Genomic DNA, 19,325 nt, shown 5'->3' on the forward strand with positions numbered 1-19,325 from the left:
GAAGCAGTAATTAAACAGAGAAATAAAAAAAAAACAAAACCCCAAACCTGAAAATGAAGGTGAGAAGGATTTCTCCTTTACCTTTAGGACTCCTCGCAGGTCCCTCCTCCAGGATGTTCTGTGGCTGCACAAGGGGGGCTGCTCTGCACTGTGAGCACCGTGAGCACCCAAAGGAAGGGAATTTTTGGGAGGGAATGGCAGTGGGAGCCTGGCTTGCCCGCAGGGGAGCCCAGGGAGGGTCACTGGGGACGAGCTGAGCCTTAGCCCTGCTCAGACACAGAGCTTTGGGCTGGACCTGGGCAAGAACCAGAGAGGCAGCTCAACATCGACCACGAGCAGTCACAGCCCCCTGCTCTCTGCAATCATCACTTTGAGGTTCCTCACTCCTCCTCCTCCTCACCGGTCCTCACACAGGTACCTGTGGCAGGTGGGACACACCTGAGCAGAGCAGCCCCTGCTGAGCCCCCCGGAGCTGGGACCCCTCTGAGAGGGCTTCTTCAATTTCCTGCTGCATTCTCCTGTATTGCATGGCTAGAACCTGCAGCCAGTCTATTAAGTACCTCTATTAAATTGATTAATCACCTCGTCAGTTGTGTGCTGCCGGGAGCTGTGAGTGTGAGGTTCCACCAGGGCCGTGCAAACAGAAACCAGGCAGTTCCTTTCAGATGGACACACCGTGTAATGGGAATAAAGCCCGAGCTCTGCTCCCCACACCTTTCCTGCAGCTGCACGATCTCCCCGGGCAGCTCCCAGCCCCTCACAGCCTGCACTTGGAGCTCGGACAGGGGGGTTGTGTTTATCCACCCAGCCCATGGATCTGCTGACCCCTGCTCCCCTTCCTGAGGAGCCAGACAGGGGCTGCCCGGAGCAGCTTTTCCTAAATCTATTCCTAAATCTTTCCCTCAGTCATTCTCCACCCCTTTGTTGTCATGCAGTCAAGTCAGCAGAAGGAAAACACGCTCCTGAGGCAGCCCTGCAAACGCAGCAGGAGTGAAGTGGGCACTTCTGCCTTCATTGTATCATCTTTAAGGAAATTATGTGTATTGTTCTGTGCATTATTTCCCGAGCTATTCCTTCCCAAAGCCTGTAATCAGCGAGGCTTTAACAATACACAAAAAGGCAGGGAAACAAACAAGCCAAAAGCTCTGCTCACATCTCAGCTGAGCACATTTCTGTGTGTGCCGAGCCTGCCCGAGCCAGGGGTGCCAGCAGCAAAGCTCCTGTGTGGCTGCGGCTGTGGAGTCCCCGGGGATGCTCTGGGTGCCCACAGGCTGGGACCAGCCGCTCAGGGAGGACCCAGCCACCCCAAACGCGGCGCTGGGGCGGTGAAGGCACTTTTGGGGTGTGATGCAAACATCCCTTTGCTCCTTGCACCCGTCACAGCCTCCTGCAGGAGGGGTCTCCTGGAGCTGCCACACACAAAGAGCTGCTGTGTAAAATGACAGCCCTTCCTTTCTGGCTGGAAATAGCCACACACACCCAGCTGACAGCTCCCAGGGCACAGGAAAGGTGGCCTGGAGGAGAGGCAGTTTTGGCTATCCCAAAGGCACTAGGGGCGATCATAGCTGATGTCGTGTACACGTCTGCATGTGCCCAGCCCTGCCCAGAGCCCTGCGATCACAGCTGGGTGGGGACACAAAGCCCCACCCTGAGCACAGCTGGATGCCAGCACAGCTGGATGCCAGCACAGCTGGATGCCAGCACAGCTCCACAGCTGCTGGGGCTGGGGGAGCTGCTCGTTCCATTCCAAGGGGCCCCAGAGAAAGCTCCCCAATCTCTGTTTCACTGCAGTTCTTCAGTTCCCATTAGAGCTCCCCAGCTCATTTCTGTGCTGGGAATCAGCAGCATTTGCTTCAAGCCCCATTTGGGACAGGATTTCTTGTTAATGCCCTGCTGGTTATGGGCCGTGTCCTGCACTGAGCAGTGGCAGATAATTCCCTTGAATCCTCTAAACCATCAGCCCCTCAAACCCTCACAGAGCCAGGGGACTGCAGGGCCTGAGCCCCACACAGCAGCCAGGGCTCACTCCTGCAGCACCCCAAAATCCCCTGAGCAGGAGGGAAAGGTGAGATCTCACCTGCAGTGCTGCCTCCAGCGCTGGGATGCTCAGCACTGCAGTTCCACGGGGAATGTGCAATTCTCTTGGCCCTGTTTGCTCCAGCATTTCCAGAAGGATCTCTCTCAGGACACTGGCACCACCACACCCACGAATTTCAGAATTTAATCTGACTTTTACCTGCACCACAACACTGCCCTGGTCCCAGCCAGCCTGGAGGGGACAAGGGGGGGACAGCCCAGAGCTGGAGCCCTTCAGCAGAGAGGGAAGAACAGCTCAGGGAGGGAGAGGAGGATTCAGGTGATGGGGAGAGACAGCAAATCTGGGAGCCACGTCCCAGACCAGGCACTGATGGTCCAGGCTGCCCCTCCTGTGCCTTTCCCCTCAGGACTGGGGTCCCCTCTGGCTTTTGGTGTTCCTGGGCTCTGCTCCAGCCCCACAAACCCCTGGAGCCACATCTTTCCATCCCAGTTCCTCTCCAAAGCACATGGCTCACGCCCCAGGGACACTGAAAAAGCTGGAGAACAACAGAGAACTGGAAAAGACTCTGCACCAGGCTGTAAACAAACAGAAAAATCCAAATTTTACAAGTATTGTTATGCAATGTACACTGGCCTCTGCTCCCCCCAGGGAGAGGCAGGAAGGGCTGTGGGCAGCACAACATTCCCAGGGAATATTCCAGGGAAAAATGAACCCTGAGCTCCTTCCCTTTGCCACTCTGGGGCTGTGAGGGTAAAACACTTCAGAGCCCTTAACCAGGGAGAGAATTTCATCCTCAGTTTTGCTTAAGTCACCACTCTTCCATTGTTTTTTCCCAGTTCATGCTGCCCAAACAAAAAAAGGAGCAAAGCAGCTCTTGTTGGAAATGAAAACAAAACAGGATTTGCCATTTCTTTGGAAGACAAACAACTGAAAATTCCAGGGACAGTTCTGTTGGTTTGCAGTGCTTGCAGTTTTTGTATTTTAAAATACATAGAGCTCATCCCTGTGCTGGATCTGAGCCATCCCTCAGCCTTCTTGCCCAGAGCTTCACAAACTCCAGCCTCAGCCCCATCCACAGCCTCTGGAATTGAATCATTAATCTGAAATCTATTTGAATCCCACTGTTCAGTTGCATCAATTCTGAGCTCAGACAGTAAAGACTGTTTTTCTCCTCATCAGCAAAGCTTTTGCCAGACTTTCTAAATAATTCAGATCAAATCTCTGTATTATCCTGTGTGTTTCTCCTCCAGCTGCTCCCCTCCCTGGAGCTGTGTCCATGCACACAGAGCACACACACCTGAGAGAGGGGAGGAAGAGTCTGCAGAAAAAAACATGAGAGGAAAGCCCAGAGCTCTGGAGAGCTCAGTCAGCAAAAGTGACTGAGTGACTGCCACCAGTGCTCCCAGTGCCAGCCTGGGAACTGCCCAGCCTGGGAAATCCTGCACAGCAAAAGGAATGAGAGAAAGGAAGAGGAGAGGGGATCACTGTCTGTCACAGCTGAGGGAAGTGGAAAACAATTCCTGGGACTCAGGATGGGCTTTGGGAATCTCCCCTGGTGTCAGGAGGGCTCAGCACACTCTGCTCTGGGAGAGCTCAGAGCACCAGGGAACAACATCACAGCTGCTCTGTGAACAAACCAACCAACAAAGAAATAAATAGAATATTCTCTTTTCCCTCTGAAAGCCTCTCCAAGCCCTTCAAGCTCCCTGCACCTGGCTGGGCTGGCACTGGAGCTGCTCCCACCTTGCCAAGGAGTGATTCCTCTTTCATCTGCACTTCCCTGGCTCACTGTCTACTGCAATTATGCAAATAAAATGCAACTTTATCCTTTCAGCATAATTACATCAAACACAATCAGGCTATATTAAGACTGACTTAAGATGAATGAATTCAGTTCATCTAATGATTTCCTAAATCCCCCCCACGGGACCGTGGCAAAGAAAATTCTGTCCCAAGAGTGACATCGAGTACCAAGACAAATAACTGTGGGTCTGGGGCCTGATCCTACAAATAGCCAAACACTTTTAGGTCCCCTCTGGAGCCACAGGCTGCTGGGCTATTCCCACTGCCAGAAAAGCAGGGACATCAGCAGGCAGCTGTCCAGAGGTGTAAAACACAGCACTCCTGCACTGCACTCCTGCTTTTTGAACTGAAGTCACAGCTGGAGCTGAAGAATAATTTGAAAAACGCTTTTTTTTTTTTTTTTTTTTCTGTACAGTGAGTGTTTCAGTTTATGACTCGTGTGACCACCAGCTCTGCAGACAAAATCCTGCTGATCCAAAGTGTGCCCTGCACCCCTGAACTCGCAGGCACATCCACTGTGAGTGCAGCTGGAGTCCCTGGCTGCTCAGCCAAGCATTATTCCCTTTCCTGTGTCAATATTCAGGTCAAGGCATGGGAGCTGCTGTGCCCTCTCTGCTTCCAGCAAGGATTCTCAGGAATCTTCTTCCAACGTATTCCAAACACTACTCAAGGCAGTGATAAGAAGAGATGCTTTGGAGGAGTAAAATAAGGGCAAGCCCCTCATTCCTGAGTGTAACCCAGAGTTCTCATTAAATGCAGGGGGAATGGAAGGGTGACCCTGCCCTGGAGCCCCAGGGAGCTGCATGGGAAGGAGCTGGGCTGGGATCTGCCCAGGGAAAGGAGCTCCAGCCTGCTCTAAACTCTGCTTCCTTCAGTTTGCAGGGGAAAAATCGAGGTGCTTTATTTCTTCCATTTTATATTCATCAAAAGCGATGTGTTGCTGAATTTTAGGAAGCAGAAGTTCATTTCTGGATGATGAAAGAATGACATCAAAATGTCAAATTCCTTTCTCTGGGTCTCGTGGCCAAATGAAACCAAACCAACAGAAAGGAAAGCAGAGCAAGCTCCAGCAGCCTGAGCAGCAGAGCAGTGCAGGACGTGCCTGGGCATGGGAGCACCAAGGCTGGGCATCCCTGACACTGTCACTGCTCTTCTCCTGGTGAATGAGGCACCAATGGGGTCAGCCCAGAAGGGGAAACTGCTCCAGGAGCAGAGGGGTGAGCTCTGCTCCCCTGAGCACCCCTGGCAGCAGGAGCAGATGGCACCTCCAGATGGCATTTGGGGACAGCTGGAGGGGGCTGGCAGGGCCAGGGAGGAGCCTGAGCCCCCTGCTCTGCACAGGACACCCCTCTCTGCCCCCCAGGCTGCCCCTGCCCACGACAGCAATGAGGGATTTGTCTTAACAAACCAGCTCTGGGTGTGCTGGGGGATAAAACCAGCACTGAGAGATAAAAGAAACAATGGGAAGGATTCCACTGATTGATGGATGGATGGATGGAAAAAAAAGATATTTGTCTTTACAAACAAACTGTAGGTTTGCTGAGAAATGGAATTAGATATTGAAAGGTGAAAGAAGCAATGGGGAAAAACCATGAATTGTATAAGAATTAAAAATGCAAAGGAGGGTTGTACATCAGAGGGGAATCTCAGGTGTCAGGGGTTTGGGAAGTCTGAGCCTCTCAGGTACCTCAGCAATGGGGAAAGAGAGAGGGAAATGTGGATGGGAAATTGGGATAAAAGGGAGGTGAGTCCTCCAAAAATCTGATAGACCCCAGGGAATGTCCCATGGCCTCTGCCTTTATCCAATAAAGTGAAAGGACTCCTCTGTGTCCTGTTTGGACACAAACCTCTGGAGTTTGTGGGTTCATTTTCCTGACACCAGGAAGGAGCACACAGACCCCAGAATGTCCTACAGGACACCTCAGCCACAGAGAGCTGAAGGCAAAATGCACTTCAGGCACCACAGGACTCCCCCAGCCTCTGTGGCCACGAGTGCCAAACTCACCCATCAAACTCCAGGCACCTCTGAAGTCACTGAACAAGGAGAGATTTGCAGCTCAATAAACACAGAATTTTTGGGGTTTTTTTTTTGTAGAGACACCAAATCCACTGCCATCCCTAAGTCTGCTTTACCTGACTCTGCACACCTGAACTCCCCCACTCTGCCATCCTCTCACTGCATCCAAACCCCCTCGTGCTTCCCACGAGGGGTTTAATGTTCAAGGTAAAGGAAAACATTTTCAAACAAACAAACAAACAAACAAACAAACAAACAAACAATCGTGGGAAGTTTTTGTTGCTGTGTACTGCTGACAGAATTTTCGTTTCTGTGTCAGAAACCCTCAGGGATGAATACAGACAGTGTGAAAAGCTTATTAAAATATTCAGCTTTCCTGAAACAAACCACTTCATTGTCTGTCAACTTTCTGTATTTACGGAGAAATAACATCCAAGAGTACCCTGGGGGGGGTTAAAAATGGAAAAGAATGAAGCAGATGATCTACCTGAGAGGAATAACTGATGAGCAGGGAGTGCAGGCACAAAGAAAAATGCAAATATTTGGTTTTCCAGGGAGTGAAGGCACCAGAACCCATTTTAATGTGGGCAGCGTGCTCGGGGGCTGGCCCAGCAGAGGGGCTGGGTTTCTGTGCTCAGTACCTCCCCTGAAAACAACTTTTCCTCCATATTCCAGAGAACTCACAGCCCCTCTGGTGCCCACACGGGTGCCAAAGCATCTTCACCCACGACAGGATTAACAAATCGAGGCCAGATCAGACAACAAACACTTGAGAGCACAAAATTGAGAAGCAAAGGGATTAAGCAGAACAAGCTTCTCAAAAATTGCCATACACACACATCTGTACAAGTGTGGACATTTCTGAAGCACACAGGCAATATGGATAAATCCAGTGCTTGGTCTGAAATAAAAGTTAGGCTGAGTTTAAATGGAAATCACTGATGGAAAAATGAAATTTTAGTCCTTGAGTAGAAAACTTCTCCTCTGCTTCAGAGAAGAGTTGCCCGAGATGCTCCCTCCCCTGCATGAGCTGAGAGGTCCAGATCAGTTGGGTTTTTATTTCCAGGGGACAAATCCCTTCAGGGGCAAAGCCCTGGCACATCCCCCAAGCTCTGAAATCACATCTGTGACAGCCAAACAAACAACCTCGAGTTTCCCCGTGGGGAAATTCAGGGAGCAATCAGGAGGTGGAGATGCAGCCCAAGGAGCTGGCAGTGTTTGTGTCCCCGGGTTTATGCCCAGGGCAGGGCAGGGCAGGGCAGGGCAGGCTCTTACCCTCGATGGTGGCTCTCTTGGGCAGGATGGTGATGGCTCCCTCGGCCACGTCCTCCTGCTGCAGCAGTGGGCTCACCTTGGAGCCCCAGGTGTCCGAGCCCACCCACAGGAAATGTCCCACCTGGTCTGCCCTCTTGGCAGCCGCCAGGATCTGCCTGTGGAGAGGAACCTTGGCTTGGAACGTGCCTGGGATCAGCTCCAATACAAGGGCAGATGACCCCAGAGCCTTCCCTGCCTCACTCACAGCTTTCCTGGACATTCCCAACTCCATATCCCCACCCCAGACCCTTCCCTGGCTCATTCAGAGCTTTCCTGGACATTCCCAATTCCGTATCCCCACCCCAAAGCCTTTCCTGGCTCATTCAGAGCTTTTCTGGCACGTTCCCACATTCTCAACTCCATAAATCCCCACCTATCTCCATCACAGACCTTTCTCTGCTTCACTCAGAGCTTTCCTGGCACTTCCCACATCCCCAATTCCATATTCCCACCCCAGACCCTTCCCTGCCTCACTCAGAACCTTCCTGGCATTTCCCCACATTCCCAATTCCATATCCTCACCCCAGACCCTTCTTCCCTGGCTCACTCAGAGCTTTTCTGGACATTCCCAACTCCATATCCTCACCCCAGAGCCTTCCCTGCCTCATTCAGAACTTTCTTGGCACTTCCCTGGACATTCCCAACTCCCCCCATGCCCACCCCAGACCCTTCCCTGGACATTCCCAACTCCCCCCGTGCCCACCCCAGACCCTTCCCTGGACATTCCCAACTCCCCCCGTGCCCACCCCAGACCCTTCCCTGGACATTCCCAACTCCCCCCGTGCCCACCCCGGGCTGTCCAGGCTGTCCCAGCTCACCTGATGTCCTCGTCGTTGGCGAAGATGACGATGGCTCTGGCGTTGGGCGTTTCCAGCAGCTGCCGGATGATCCTGTCGAAGTCGATGCTCTTGTCCTTGCGGTCCTGGGGGATCTTCAGGGACTGGGCGATGCAGAGCCCACCTGTGCCAGGGAACAGAGCACACAGGGACCCTCAGAGCAGCCAGGGGAACGTCAGGGGACAGGCAAAGGGCGGTGGGGAATGCACAAAAGAGAGGGAGGGAGGAATTCTCGCATGGATCACTGCCCTGATCCACAGGGATCCATGAAATTCCTGCTCTGACACCACGCCTGGGAGGGTCAGGGGTTACAGACTGTGCCCAAGAACAGCAAAACAGGCAAAGAAATGGGCAGTGGGGGGATGAAAAGGAGAGGAATTAAAACAGGAACCCGAACAAGCTCAAAGTGATGAATAAACCCCCAAAACAACGGGCTGAGAGGCAGAAGGCACTGACAGTGTGCTGGGCAGGTTTGTCTCAGGGAAGGGCTGAGATTCTTTTTGATTTTGCTACTTGAGGGCTACTGGGGGAAAATGCTTCCACTGGAACCACTTACCTGGAATAGGAACAGCCAAAGCTGAGATACTGGCAAACCCCACATTGTGTGAGGAAATCCTTATTCATTCAAGTGCCCAGCACCAGACAGGTGAAGAGACACAAACTCTGAAGCCTCAAGATCAAATCTGAATGGGATTTCTCATAAACACCCAGAGAAAAAAAGCAAAGAGCACCAGCACAGTCCCAGGTCCCTACAGGCAGAGCAAACCCCACTTCTAGCACAGTTCCTGTATTACAGCTGTCTAGTTTGTTTTAAAAAAATAAAATTAAAAAAACTCCCATCTCCACTGACATTCTGCTGGTGGCTGGCAGATGAAAACACAACTTTTGCCTTAATTATTTTGTTTCTCAGTAGTAAATGCTTTCATCTTTTACAGCATCTTTGATACCAGCCTGCTCACATAGCACACAGTGCGTTAATTAATAACGTATCAGAGCTCTTAATGAAAACCAGCAGTGGGGATGACTTAATTAAAAGGCAGCAGGACAAGGAGGAGATTCACAGATAGGCTTTAAAACGCAGATTGAGAAGTGCAGGGAATTGAAGTGCTGGAGAAGGTGTTGGAGGGTGAAGAACCTGGAGGAGGAGACTCAAACCCCGGAGCCTCCTCCTCATCCCAGGGCAAAACAAACCCGGAGAGAACCACGGGAAGAGCTGGGAAAAACAAACTCCTGCTTGGAAATGGTGAAATGCAGCTCTTGTGCCCATCCCTGAGCCCCCCACAATGCAGGTCAGCCTCGTTCTCCCTGGTTTTGAGAGACAGGAGCTGCAGCTGCCTGGGGGCAAAGGAGCTCTGCTGGCCCAAACTCTCAGGAGGGAAAAGCATTGTTTCAGTGGGGACAAACCAAACAGTGGAAAAGAATAAAGGAGAAGAACAACTCCCAAGTTTTTCTCTGACTCACATAAAACATTTAATTTTGTTGCACAGTTATCACAACCTGGACTTTCTGCAACCTTTTCTTTCCCTTTAGAAGCAAACAATACCGAGTTTTAAAAATAACCTTCATTTTAAATGAAGATCATAAGTCTCAGTGCCAGCAAGTTCAGAGATCTGAACAGTTTTAAATTAGACAGAATGAACCCAGACCCACGAGCAGTGAGCTCCAGCTCTCCCAAAACTCAGGGGATCCCAAAGCAGGGATCACAGCCCCCAGCCAGCCCCGGTGCTGAGCATCCCCAGCACTGTCCCTGCCCATGGGACACTGGATGGGCCCTAAGGTCCCTCCCAGACCAACCCAACCTAAACCAACCCATCCCATTCCATCAGCCCCTGATTGTGATGAACACACCCCCAGTGTGCAGGGAGTCAGCAACAAAAGCACCCACACCCAGGACAGTGATAACTCTGTGTCTGCATTAAAGAATCTGGGAGCCCAGGGGGGAAAAGAACAACCCCCTCAGCCAGGTGACACGCTGTTGTTGCAGAACTATAATTTATAAAATAAATGAACTATTTAATATTAAGTAAATATGACCAAGATGATGGAAGTGCTTGGAAAAGGGGCTGGAATTCTGGGAAGGCTGCAGCCACCCTGGAACAATCCCATCCATCCATGGTGTGGGGTCTGGGTGGGGAAGGCAGAGCTCCCATTGCTGTGGGTAATGGTGGATAATGGTGGATAATGGGAGATAATGGGGGATAATGGGGGATAATGGTGACACTGAACCGAGCATCCCTGCTCAGAGCCTCAGCTGTGGCCAGGCTCCCACAGGCAGCAGAAGCCCCTAAAGCAGCTTTTGCTGCCAAAGCTGGAAATTCCAGGGGCTGGGGAAAGGAAGGAGGAGCCAGGCTGGGGAGAGGAAACAGTCTGGAATTTGAGGGCAGGTCTCAGATGCTGTTTGTGACATTTCCCACTCCCTCTGGGGGTCAGCTCCTGTTTCCCTGCCCAGTGGGGAGGGTGAAAAGCAGAGCTCTGCTCTAAGCTGCCCACCTGGAAAAGCTGCTCTCCATCCAGGAGAGGGGAGCTTTCCCAAAAGGAGCAGATGCCAGGGTCCCCTGCCAGCCCTGGCACCACCTCTGCTGAGAGGAATTACAGCTAAATGGCAAATATCCAAATATCTGTGTGCCCTTTGTCACCCCCCGGGGAATTGGGTGTCTGCTGTCCAAAAGGCACAGTGGAATAAGTTCAGCTTCCACATCCTCATCCCACATTGCAGCACAACAGGAAACATGTGCACAGTTATTGGAACTGTCAGGTTAATTCACAGCACTACCCAGGGAAAAACCTCGGAGGGAATTAGGTGGCAAAAACATGAAAGTTGCAAATTCAGGCTCTTGTCATAGGATTCGTGCAGTAATTCATTACCCCTGGTGGCCTGGGGAAGTGACAAATGCTCCAGGCAGCACCGAGTGCCTGGCAGTGGCTGAGAGCCAAGGACACCCCGGGACTGAGCTGGGGCTGCCCCTGCATCCCTGGCAGTGCCCAGGGCCAGGCTGGACAGGGCTTGGAGCCGCTGGGATGGTGGGAGGTGTCCCAGCAAGGCAGGAAGTGTGGATGGAACAAGAACAGCCTTAAGGTGCCTCCCAGCTCAAACCATGATGGGATTTTATGATCCCGTGAATTTGTGGATCCCACACCCAGCAGGCTCAGGTTGCCGAGATAAAGGAGCACATCCAGCCCCTGTGAGTGAGATCCATGGCACAAACCCTCTGAAGGATGAGCAGTGATGATTTTTCTCCCTGGGGATGCCAGTCCTGTGTCAGAGCCTGGCACAGTCTGGCCCCAGGGCAGGATGTTCAGCCAGGGACTGAACCAGCAGGGCTGGGGACACAACAGAGCCTGAGCGACCTCTGAGCCACGTCCTGATCAGTGTCCTGATCAATGTCCTGAGAAACGTCCTGATCGGTGTCCTGATCAATGCCCTGATCAATGTCCTGATCGGTGTCCTGATCAATGCCCTGATCAATGTCCTGAGCAATGCCCTGAGCAACGTCTTGATCAATGTCCTGTTCAGTGTCCTGATCAATGTCCCGGCTATGTCCTGTCCCCCCTGTGCAATGCCCTGATCAATGCCCTGCCTGCTCCTGTCCCCCCGATCGATCTCTGATTAATACCCTGATCGATCCCTGATCAATACCCTGATCAATGCCCTGATCGATCCCTGATCGATGCCCTGATCGATGCCCGATCAATGCCCTGATCGATCCCCGATTCATCCCTGATCAATGCCCTGATCGATGCCTGATTGATGCCCGATCAATGCCCTGCCTGCTCTGTCCCCCCTGATCAATGCCCTGATCGATCCCCGATCAATGCCTTGATCAGTGCCCTGATCGATCCCCGATCAATGCCGCGATCGATCCCCGATCAATGCCCTGATCGATCCCCGATCAATGCCCCGATCGATCCCCGATCAATGCCCTGATCGATCCCTGATCAATGCCCCGATCGATCCCCGATCAATGCCCCGATCGATCCCCGATCGATGCCCCGCCTGCCGTGTCCTCCGAGCCGCGCAGGGTCTCAGGGATGCTCGGGGCCAGCTCTGGTGTCCGGGGCTGCTCGGAGCAGAATCCAGGCTGTGCTCCCGTAGCCATGGATACCCCCGGCATTCTCCACGAGCCACTTAACTGGATTATCAGGGAGCAAAAGAGACAATTCAACACTTTTTCAGCTGATTTATCTGCAGAGATTCCCCTTTTGGGGGGGAATCACTTTTGGCAACGCTGAAAACATCACGTCACAGAGTTATGTTGGTGCTGATGATTATTAAAAGGAACTCTCAATTAATTTCATTAGTACTTTCTTTTAAAATCAGCAGCTGCCTCCTGGATGTTTATCCGAGTTCTGGGAACAACAGACAAAGCTCCTGGCACAGCTCTGGCCCAGCTCCCTCACTGCACACCAGCACAGGAAACACCCCAAAATGAAGATTTTAAGGATGGTTTGTTGGGGGGGGGGCGAGAAAAGCTCAGGTTAAGTACAGATGGTACCTAGACTTCATAAAATAAACGATAAAAATAAAAAATCTTCAAGTGCAGGAGAGTTCTGATCCCTCAGAGAGACCCTCCCAGGGAGCTGCTGTGGCCCCACAACAAGCAGGACCCCCCTCACACAAGGGGAATAAATCAAACAAACACTCGAACTGAAGTCTGGGGGAGCCAAAGGAGGGAATTAACTGGGGAAGAAATGAAAGAAACCTCAAAGGCACACAGGAGGTTTGTTCCCATTTCCTTGTGCATTTTCTGCATCACTGCTGGGCTTGGCATTTCCTGCCATTCCCTGCATATACAATTTATGAGCTGCCATGAATTCGACTTGTAAACCTCCTGTACTGTGCAGATGAGAAAGCAGAGGCAGTAACACTGAAAACTGACTTTAAAGGAGTCAGGATTGTCCCTGTGTGAAAACCTGGATAGCACAATTGAGGAGAGTTCCCTGATAAAGCAGAATCACATCCTGAAGAACCAGAGCGACAAAAATTCACTTTCTAGTTCTGAAATACAGCTGGGGCTGTACCAGACTCCTCAGCAGGGACAGAGCTGTTCAAACAAGTGACACAAAGCCCCCAAATCCTCAAAGCCAGAGGCTGCAAATCCAGCTGTGACTCACACGAGGCTCTGCTGCAGCAGCCACGTCCCAGGGAGGGGTTTAGGCCAAGCTTTGGTTTCTGTTTAACTAAAAACCAGAATAAAGCCACATTCCAGGACCTGCCAGCAGCCTCACACAAGAAACAATCAGATCTGCAGGAAGTTATTTGAGTGTAGGAAAATTTCCAGCCCCGTTCCCAAACCTGCAAATTCACAGTACAACAAGTGAACCAAGTAAATCCTGGTATAATATTCCCCTGGATCTGCAGTATTCCCCTGGATATTGAATATTCCCATCATGGGACAAGTGTGGAAGTTCACCAGGGCTGCTCTGAGCCCACCAGAACACTCCCACCACAAATCCCACCAGGGATTTATCCCAGACCTCCAGCCCATGGCCCAGGAGATGCCAGGGGATCTGCCCCAAGCACCCCAAAGGAATTTCAGTCTGGGAATGAGCTGAGGGATAGGAAAGCTCCAATTCCATGCAGCCAGAAATGGAAATCAATGGATTTATCCTGTCCCCCAGTGAAACCAGACCAAGGCACATTCAGAGAGAGATGGGTGGGTTTAATTCTGCTGCACCCCCAAAACACAGCTCTGGGAAATGGGAAATGGAGCATCCTGGGCATGGAACACCACACTGCAAGGAAAAACATAAATGGAGAGGCCAAATCAGCACAGAATACGCAGGATCCTCAAGAAAAAGGAATTTGAAGTTAAAAAATGGCTCGTAGAGAGATCCAGAAGTGCCAGCTGGGCCCTTGTGTCCTAAATCAAATTCCTAATGAGGCTCTGGGTTGGCTGCTTGTTTCTTTCCTGGGACAATTAATACCCTGCTCCCCAGGAATGCTCACCCTCCTGCTTGCCAAGAGCTACAGAGCCTTTGCTTGTGGCAGTAAAAGAAGTTTACAACTGTCCTGATCTGCAGATGGGCTCGAATTGAAATTACATCTCCATAGTATGGTAATTCGATTGTAAAAATGGAAAGTGCACCAATAATAAAATTACATTAAAACATGGAATGACAACAATTTATCCAAGGAAAAGGATCCCTGTGGATACCCAACAGCTTTAACTAAGAAACTTTCTACACATGAAGAAGCTACTGAATCACTTGGAAATTTCATTTTCACTAATCTTGTTTATTGTTTCATTTTTTTACATTAGCCCTCAACATAACCCAACAACAGAACACCTAAACTAATATGGAAGACTAATATTTCTACTATGTTATTCATTAATGCTTAATTCCATTGTGTCAGACCTTTGCTGCATATTTAATGACATTCCTGGTGTGTTTTATCACCTCAAAATTGTCCTTTATTATGGCAGTTAAACTCCACTAATATACAAAAAATTAAGACTCTCCTTGGGAACACTAAATTAAATTACAGGAATGGTGTAAGATCACTTTGAGAGATGTAGGAGAGCTCTGTTTGTGAGACAGGAGGAGAATGAGGATGTGCTGCAGGACCAGGAGCTGCCTGTGCTGGGACAGGGCTTGGCTGCACAAGGGATTGGGAGATTTTGGCTTCCTAAAATCTGCTGCAAAAGGTGCACTGGAGCCACACGGTGCAGCCATGCAGGAAAAAGCAGTAGGAAATAGAAGCCCTGATTTAAACATTGAAATGCCTTTTGTAGGTCCAGCTCCCAGCCTGGAGCAGAGCCCTGCAGAGGGGTCAGGGGCTCTGGGATGCCCCTGCCAATGGAATGAGACCCCTGGGAGGAGAGGAGACAGCAGGGCACCCAAAAAACTCCAAAATGGATGAACCATCCCCTGCTGGCTTCGAAAGAACAGCAACTCCTCAGCTGAACATTTCTGCTTCCAGCCTTGTCCCTCACCTGTTGTGACACCCAGGGGAAGGGGTTCAGGCTCCTGGGTTAGGGAGCAGGGCTGTGCTGCAGATCTGTGGGGTCCTGTGAGACCCCAGCCCTGGGGGCACCTGCTGAGCCAGGGGTGAACCCCCCTGGGTTAAAGCTGTGCCCTGATCAGCACAAATCCCCAGTTAATGCAAGGATCAAACACTTGCAGAGCTGGCCAGGCTGGGGCTCACCTCTGACACCCAGCTGCCAGCCCAGCACCCACCCTGCTCCCCACTAAGGCTGAGCCCCGTCCTTGCAGAGCCTGAGCTCAGCTCTACAGCGTCCCGAGCAGAAATAGCACAGGCAGAGCCCTGCCAGCATCCCTGAGTGCTCACATTTGCTTTGGGAACAGCGTGGGTGGTGTGAGCTGGGCTGGGGAGACACAAACACAGCACCCAAAATACCCTGGGGAGAGCAGAGCTCCAGCCCAGCCCCAGAGGGGAGAGCCAGGCTTGTGCTGCTGCAGAAAGCCCAAATCCAGCAAGAAAGGGAAATCCTGCAGGACAGGCAGGGGAAGCAGCCCCAGCCCAGCAGCCAAGGTGCCCAAAAAGCTTCCTGGAGCTCCAGCAGGGACACCTGGTGTCCCAACCCCAGAGAGGCTGGTCCTGGTCCTGAAATGAGATTTCATCCAAAAAAAGCAGATTGGGTTCCAGGGAATCAGCAAAGAAAGAAACAAACTGGGGAGACACCCCTGGTTTGCTGAAAGCAATGCTGTGATTGAGGCAGAATCACAGAAGTGCTGGAAAAGATCTTTGAGGACAAGGAGTCCAAGCATTCCCCAGCACTGCCAGCAGAGATATATATATATCTATCTATCTATCTATAATTCCTTGATCTTTCCTAGCTGTTCTCATTATCCCCATCTCCTTCACACTGGAGTAATGTTCTTAATGTACTTGGCTGAGCCTTAATGACCCTCTCTCAAACGAGTACTAAAAATGCAATACAGTCAATAAAAGCACTCTTGCAGCCTGGCAGAGCCCAGCCCAGCCTGGCACTCATCCCCTGCAGCTCTGCCACCACAGGCTGTGACAGGCACAGGGGAGGCAGCCCAGGACTCATCCCTGCAGTGCCTTTGTCTCATGGAAAATCTCCTGTGAGATCCCAGTCAGACACCAGCAGCCACTGGGGGCTCTGGGGACAGGGCTGGGACAGGGACACTGGCCAGGGACACACCCAGGCCAGGCTGGACAGGGTTTGGAGCAGCCTGGCACAGTGGGGAGGTGGCCCTGCCATGGCACGGGTGGCACTGGGTGGGCTCCAAGGTCTCTCCCAGCCCCACTCCCTGGCCACGTGCTCACTTCTCCCAGGAACCCCAAAAAGAAATTTGGATATTTGGAATTTGGATATTTGGAATTTGGATATTCCTGAGTGATCCCAGCACCAAGCTCTTCACTGCCTGCCTTCTGAAAAGCCTTTCCAATGATCAGCCCATTAAAGACATTTAATTTAACATTGAACACATTTAATGCCCATTAAAGACAGAAGGATTCTCTTAATCTGATGCTGGACTTGAGAGCCCTGTGAAATATTTGCCAATATCTGGAGTGCCCAGAGTGTGTAACTGGCCAGGGATTGCTGCAGGAACCTTCAGGAAAGCCCACACTGCCCCATAAAAGCTCCCAAAAACATCCTCAATCTTTAAAGCCTCCATCTCCTCCTTGTGCTGCACTCCTGCTTTTATGAACTGGGCATCCAGAGCTGTGGCAGTGTAGGAGAAACTGCTCTGTGCTACACCAAGAATAAACCCAAGGAAATTCACTTTACAGCAACAACTCTGAATGCACCAGAAAAGAGGCCACAGCCTCAAACCAATCCATCCATCCATCCATCAATCTTTAAACCAGTTAAAAATTAAATTTTTAGTTAAATTTAAATTAATTAAAAACTAGTTTTTATGCCACAAAGGAGTTTTATCACTACTTTTTGGGGTGGAATCTTGATAGGGCAAGGCAACACCAGGAAATCTAGGATTCACAAGAGCAAAGAGAGAGGCCAAAGAAGGGATGAGGAGGAATTATTATTATTATTAAAATATATGAAATAATATATATTATTTATTATAATCTATCTTCTATAATAGTAATATATATTATTATTAAATGCTATATAATAATATTAAAAAGGGGCTGAATGTGCCCCTTTCCCTGACTGTGGGCCACTCCTCCTATTTTCTCCCCTTAATTGAATTTCCCTCTGTTATTTGCAGATGAAATCTCCCATTTTCCCTCTCCACCTCCTGGCACTGAGGGGATCAGGAGCTGCACTCCCTGTGCCATAATGAGCACCCAGAGCAGCTTCTGCTTGTTCTGGAGTTCCCTGGGCTCCCCCTGCCAGACTCAGCCCTTGGGAATTGCAGCTTTTCCAACCTGGAACGAGTGCCAAGGGCCAGCAGAGCTTCTCTTACAAAGAGTCTGACTTGTATGGAGGAATTTCAATGATGTTCTGGGTATTACACAAATGAAAAGTAATTAAATCAATGTCACTTCTAAGGAAACGGATGTTAACTGTTATTTCACATCCACTTCCTTTATCTTTAATTCATTTTGTGGTCAGAAAAGATGACCAAAGTTATCTTTACTTTGCAAAAAACTACTGCAATGTGAGAGAGGGAAATTAACACTTTGATTAACGCTTTTAATATTTGAAATTAATTTCAAAGCTTCATCTCCCTCTCCAAGGTTTGTATTAATCATTTCTCCCAATATTATGGCATATTGAAAGAACCTGATTAGATTGATTGCAAAACAGAGAGTGAAGGCACAGCTCAGCCACCACTGATTCAATTCCTCACTGCCATTCCAGCTCTACCTACTCAGGGAACTTGCTTTGCCAGCACCTCTATTTGAACAGAAAATGGGGAATTTTCGATGTAAAATTCTATTTCTCAGAGCTCACACACAGAGCAGCTCATTCCAGGGCTGGGACAGCCACAGAGCTCTGGCAGCTCCCAGATATTCCCTCATGGAATGGTTCAGGCTGGAAAAGCCCTCTCAGATCAGATCCAACCCTTCCCCAGCTCTGCCAAGGCCACCAACGTGTCCCCAAGTGCCACATCCACAGGGCTTTGAAATCCCCCCAGGGATGGGGGCTCCCCCACCAGCCCCTCCAATTCCTGGCCACCCTTTCCATGAAGAATTGTTCCCAAAATCCACCCTGAGCTTCACCAGCACAGCCTGAGGCCATTCTTTGTCCTGTCCCTATTCCCTGGGATAAAATCCCAAATTCCCAAATTCCCCCTGGCTGTCTCCTCCTGTTAGGAGTTGTGCAGAGCCACAGGGTCCCCTTAATCCCTTTTCCTCCAGGCTGAGCCCCTTCCCAGCTCCCTCAGGAATTCTCCATTCCCTTCCCATTTCCCTCAGGAATTCTCCAGCCCCTTCCCTGGACCAGGCACAGAACAGACCCTGCACCCACAGGGGAGCTCTTCTGAAAAAAAAAAACCCAACCCTCCATTTACAAGTCATGAAGTTCATTTTGCCTTTTCTCCCAGAGCAAAGCAATGTTCCCTGCATAAAAAATAAAGGATCAAAGCAGGATATCCACAAAATTCCAGCGAGCCTCGTTTAATCCACTCGCTTTCAGTTGTTCTGCAAACTTCTTATTTTGGGGAAATAAATGTTTTTAATTAAGTTGACTGCACAGCTGCTGAGGCAAGAGCTGTCAGTCCCTGCACATCCACGCTGATAGCTGCACTTGATGGTGATAAAGCAATTTGTTGAGTCATGCTCTTTTCCCTCTCTCCAATCTTGATTCCCCAGACAGTGTCAGTTCTCCATTTGTTAATCCATGCTTAATTTTTAAATCACAAAGCATCATGGCTTTAAAGATAAGCTTTTAAAGCGCCCTCCTACACAGCCTCTCCTGCCATCTCCCGGGATATTGCTGAGAACAAGCAAGGATCAGACACTTCAAATATTAATGAAGGAGCTGCTGCTGGAAACTGGGGGGGGGTTGGAGGCAGGTGATGGTGTGGAGATGGGATGGGAATGAATCCTGGGCAGGGACAAGGCTGAGGATGAAGGGCAGGTCAAGATTTGGGAAAACAACCCTTCCCAAATCCAGGGAGAGGGGAGCAGCTCTGCCAGGTGGGGCTGAGAACCCCAAGGCACAGGGGAGGACGGGTCCCCAAACTCCTCCATTCTGGGGACACAGAAAATGAAAAAAAATCCTCACCAAGCTGTTTGTGCTTCTCTCACCTGGAGCTCCCTGGGACACAAAATGGAAACACAAAACCTTCAGCAGCCCCCAGAAAAACCCAGGCACTCAGTGCAATCCCTGGAGAGCATCACAGAGCCACTGAGCTGCTTCTGCTCCCAGTGAAACGTCCCTGGGATGGGAATTCCCAGCCACCCCAAAGCCAG

The 19,325-nt window shown here is 50.5% G+C and overlaps 1 protein-coding gene across 4 annotated transcripts in view; it reads right to left on the reverse strand.

Annotated features, from left to right (window-relative positions):
• The window catches only part of GRM7 (glutamate metabotropic receptor 7), a 184,814-nt gene that overhangs the window by 66,429 nt on the left and 99,060 nt on the right, over nucleotides 1-19,325 (reverse strand). For all 4 annotated transcript variants that reach the window (XR_015805950.1, XR_015805949.1, XM_088171223.1 and 1 more), the window contains exons 3-4: nucleotides 7,991-8,132; nucleotides 7,134-7,288 (exon numbers count right to left, since the gene is read on the reverse strand). Coding sequence is in view for 2 of the 4 variants with exons in the window: in XM_088171223.1 (XP_088027349.1) it covers nucleotides 7,134-7,288; nucleotides 7,991-8,132 (297 nt within the window). In the remaining 2 variants the exon portion in view is untranslated. The remainder of the gene's footprint in view (nucleotides 1-7,133; nucleotides 7,289-7,990; nucleotides 8,133-19,325) is intronic.

This window comes from Sturnus vulgaris, chromosome 11 (genome assembly GCF_052056855.1).
Source record: "Sturnus vulgaris isolate bStuVul1 chromosome 11, bStuVul1.hap1, whole genome shotgun sequence".
NCBI lineage: Eukaryota > Metazoa > Chordata > Aves > Passeriformes > Sturnidae > Sturnus > Sturnus vulgaris.